General features: G+C 47.8%; 1 protein-coding gene across 1 annotated transcript; it reads left to right on the top strand.

Moving 5' to 3' along the window:
- Window positions 1–634: 634 nt before the first annotated feature.
- URGCP (upregulator of cell proliferation) lies at window positions 635–4473 on the top strand. Its single transcript, XM_017830446.1, has 2 exons — window positions 635–1925; window positions 2016–4473. The coding sequence occupies exons 1-2, from the start codon at window positions 943–945 to the stop codon at window positions 4471–4473; spliced, it is 3441 nt and encodes a 1146-aa protein (XP_017685935.1). The 5' UTR covers window positions 635–942.
- Window positions 4474–4547: the final 74 nt, after the last annotated feature.

Here is a 4547-nt window from a genome sequence, read left to right as displayed (position 1 = left end):
CTCTCTCTGGCTGGATGAATTTTGTAGGGAACTGACAGAGGTGATCAACTTGCCCAGAAGTGACCTGAGGTGCATCGAGCATCAGGAGATCACAGACATTGAGTTATTGAAGAAAGCTATGACAGAAGAACTGGCTGCCCTGAGGGATGGGCTCAGGAGAAAATTTGCTGCTGCTGACCTGAGCTGGTTTGAAAGGCAGCCTCACACCATCCTGGCGGAGCAGTTTTCAGGGTGCTGGGCGCAGTGTCCCTTTTGTGGGGCTGTCTGCACAAACACCATGCAGGGACATGATGAGAAGCATCAGCTTGTCTTACATCGACCTGAATTTTTGACAGGACGGAAGTGGCATGGAACGGACCACCTGGCCATTGAGATTTGTTCAAACAGCGTTGCAAGTGACTGTAAATTCGGCTTGGATGGTCAGAAAATGTATCCCTACAAGACATACTGGGATGCAGGACCTTCTTATTCCAATTGGAGGATTCTTCCTGATCCATCCATGCAAGCGTACTGGAAATGGTTTGTGTGTCGTTTCAGAAGAGATCTAGAAATGTTGTACAATGGGAAATTTCAGGGCAAAGGAGAAATCCCTGAGGCCTGGCAGAGAATTACCAAGCAGGAAGCACTTGCTGAGCTGGACAAGCATTAGGCCACGCCGATGGGAAGGGAGAACCTCCACGGCTTTGCGGTTTAGAAGAACAGAGTGCAAGGTTGTCCACAAAATGCTGTTTCAATGCTTATGCTCTCAAGCCACAGGAAGACAACGGTATCCAACTGCTGACAAATTTGGGTGAAATAAGGTGTGTTACTCCAGCCCTCACTCAGAAACTCCCTCGCTTCCTGATCAGCCAGAATCCTCTTCCCTTCCTGCCATTAATATTTCCCTCTGCTTTGTCCTTGAGCAAAACAAAAACACTCCTTGTGGTGATNCAGCAGCCCAGGATGAGCAATCACAATAACAAACTCATCCATCAGGCAGAGACGCCCATCGTGTCCTTCATCCGCATTGGCACCTCTGCCTCCTCTTCCAAGTCTCAGCTCCTCAATGCTCTGCTGAGCAAACAAAGACACGACACCTTTTTCCACCGCCATTGCCGAGGCAGCACCAGAGAGTGTTTGCTGATGGAAGGTGTTGTGGAGATTGCCTGGTACTGTCCCCGGGGAAGCCCTGATGACACCTTTGAGTGCTGTGTGGCTTTCTGTAACCTGCATGGGGATGCCAGGGATCACGGAGCACAGCTGCAGTTCTTACAGGAGATCTCTGCTGTGAACGTGGCTCTTGTATCCGAGTCTGAGCACATGGATGACCGAGGGAACAAACTTTTGCGTGACCTGTGGCAGTCGCAAAGGCCTCTGGTTTGTCTTCTCACTGAACAAGAGAACATTGCAGCTGGACAATCCAGGAAAAACATAACAATAGGGATCAAGAACAGAAACGAAGCAGAAATGTTGGATGAGCTGAGCAAAACAATCAGGAGTCTCCTGGAATTGTCCAACCCACGTTTCAGCCTGGATGCCTGCGTGGACAAAGCTCGCCAGCACGGATTCTTAGTGGATGAAGATCGACCCGAGTGTGTGACAGCCAAAGCAAAGGCAAAGGAGTTGGTGACCCTTATGAAGAAAGAGAAGCTGTCTGAGATCAAATCCAAGCTCCTGCCTCTTCAAGGAAAACTGTGGCACGAGTGGTGCCAAAAAGACAAAGAACTCACTCGCTTGCAGGAGAAGGGGAACAGGAGCATTGAGCACCATCGGAGCCAAATTGAATCCGAGAAGGCAGAAATAAGAAGAAAGCAACTAAAGCAAGCTTTCTCCCCCAGTCAGCTGATGAACCCATTCCTTGACTTTCTCCAGTCGCAGCCAGCAGATACCAAAAAGTACTTCCTGCAGTGGATGAAGATCTTTATGGATGACCTGTCCTCTGGTCGCCTTGAAGAACTGAGGAGAGACCAACACAAGTTATGGTCTGAAATCCGCACAAGAAAGAAAGACCAGGAAAAAAGCAGTGAGTTAAATGCCCTCTCTGAAGAAATCAAAGATTCATCCATTGGCCTTGAGCATCTTCTGAGAGAGGTAGGACAGATTTATGAAGCTGTCCAATTAATGAGCTCAGAAAATGAAAATGTTGTCAAACTGCCCCAAACTGCAGCAGATCTGATGGTTTTGGGATATCCTGTGGAGCTGATGGATGGGGATGCTTCCTACTTGCCCCTGCACTGGGTGGGAGCAATCTTTGACAGCCTAATTGAGAGGCTGGGGGACAAACGAGTGTTTGTTCTCTCCGTGCTCGGCATCCAGAGCACAGGGAAGTCAACCCTGCTGAATGCCATGTTTGGGCTGCAGTTCAATGTCAGTGCAGGGAGATGCACCCGGGGAGCGTTTATGCAGCTCCTTCCACTGGACGAGGAGCTGCAACAGGACCTGGGCTTTGATTACATGCTGGTTGTTGACACAGAAGGGCTTCGTGCCCCTGAGACAGCCAGTAAACAGTCCCCAAATCATGACAACGAGCTGGCCACCTTTGTCATTGGCATCAGCAACGTGACCCTGATCAACATCTTTGGGGAAAATCCCTCAGACATGCAGGATGTTCTTCAGATCACTGTGCAGGCTTTTCTGAGGATGAAGGAAGTACATCTTTCCCCAAGCTGCCTCTTTGTCCACCAAAACGTGGGAGAAGTTACTGCCAAGGAACAGAACCTGGAAGGACAAAGACTTTTTCAGGAGACGCTGGATGAAATGACAGTGGCAGCTGCCCAGCAGGAATTCTGTGACGTCTCCTCCTTCAGCGACGTCATCCGCTTTGACGTGAACACCCACATTCACTACTTTGCTCACCTGTGGGAAGGAAACCCCCCAATGGCACCACCCAACCCCACCTACAGCCACAATGTCCAGCAATTAAAGAGAAAAATTCTCCAGGCTGCCAAGAAGGAGTCACAAGGCAGCATTTTGAGGCTCTCGAGCCTGAAAGTTCATATTGGTGACCTCTGGAATGCTTTGCTGAATGAGAACTTTGTTTTCAGCTTCAAGAATTCACTGGAGATTGCTGTGTACAGGAAACTGGAAACTGCCTTTAATCAATGGACCTGGAGGCTGAGGAGTCACATCTCAGAGGTACAAATGAGACTGGGCAACAGAATTCGGAATGGAGGCTTGCAGCAAGTCACCAGAGAACACCTGGAAGGGCTCGTGCAAGAGACAAGTGATGCCGTCATGACAGACATGGAAAAGTATTTCAGGGAAGACAAAGACCGTGAGATGTTGGTCCAGTGGAAAAGCAGCACAGAGCTGAAGATGAAAGATCTGAAAGAGTCTCTTCTTCTTGAAACTCGAAAGAAATGTGAGAATCTCATTGAACTACAGAAGAACCAGAGAAGACTCGATGCAAAGAAGTCAAAATATGAAGACGAACTCCTGAGAAGGAGCAGGGAGTTGGCTCTGACACTCAAAGGCAAGAGCCTCAGTGAGAAAGAACTGAGAGACAACTTTACTGCTGTCTGGGACAAGTGGATTGCTGAAGTCTCCCTTGCTGCTCCCCCTCCAGAACGGGTGGATATTGATGCAGAAATAGAAGAAGTCCTTGTAGAGCACTTTAAGGAGCCTGGTTTTTATGCACGGATCAGGTCATTTCCCAAACACAGAGAATTTTCCTTGGACTTGGAGAAACATGTCGCAAGGAAAGAATATTCTGATGGCTTTTACTATCAGGAAACCATTCCTGATGCTGCTGTGAACAACTTGCAGGGCATCACAGACAACATCATAAAGTGTGTGAGGGCAAACATTGATAAGAAGGAACAGGAGAAAATGGATTACAGTCGAAATTTTCTGCATGAAATACTCAATGAAGTACAGAAAGGTATGAACTCCGTCCCCAGAAACATAAGGTGTACTTTTAACAGAGATTACAGCCTAGAATTATCCCTGTACTTGTGCAGAATGGCAGGGGAAAGGTTTAAAGCCATGCACGAAGAATTCCGGAAGGCAAATAACCCAGTCACCTACCTGAGCAGCAAGAGAGGAGATTTCTTCACACATTTCCAGATTTCCTGCCAAGGAGCCATTTCTGTCACAACTTTTGCTGGCTTCCTTTGTGAAAAGATTGCCCCGTCTCTCTTCCATGCTGTCTGTGAGAGGACAGCTAAAGCCATCGCTGGAGACATGCAGGGGAAATTCCCAGATTTCCAGGGCAACAGAGCCAATCTGGAGGTTTGTATCCTGAGATTCCTGGCACAACAAGAAAATTTTGAGTATTGCAAGCAGTACCTGAAACACCCAAAGAAGTTTTTTCAGATGTACATTGAGAGACATGTTGCAAGTTACTGTTTAGATGAGAACAGGAGGCTGGAGAAGTTTTTAGCTTCCTCCCTTGATCTTCTCTATGGAAACATCCTGTCAGCTGTTTCTTCATCAACCGAAAAGGTCAAAGATAGAAATGACAGAGAGGACAAAATCTCTCTCTGGCTGGATTAATTTTGTAGGGAACTGACAGAGGTGATCAACTTGCCCAGAAGTGACCTGAGGTGCATCGAGCATCAGGAGATCAC

Source organism: Lepidothrix coronata, unplaced genomic scaffold (assembly GCF_001604755.1).
Source record: "Lepidothrix coronata isolate B3197 unplaced genomic scaffold, Lepidothrix_coronata-1.0 Scaffold179, whole genome shotgun sequence".
NCBI lineage: Eukaryota > Metazoa > Chordata > Aves > Passeriformes > Pipridae > Lepidothrix > Lepidothrix coronata.
Note: the sequence above shows the minus strand (reverse complement) of the source record. Positions and strands in the feature narration are given on the sequence as shown.

What these genes read in the sequence shown, in the direction of transcription:
- URGCP (XM_017830446.1), top strand. Translation starts at nt 943, where the DNA reads ATGAGCAATCACAATAACAAACTCATCCATCAGGCAGAGACGCCCATC. An exon ending in GATGACCTGTCCTCTGGTCG is followed by an intron (nt 1,926 to 2,015) that starts CCTTGAAGAACT and finishes TGAGTTAAATGC; the next exon opens with CCTCTCTGAAGAAATCAAAG.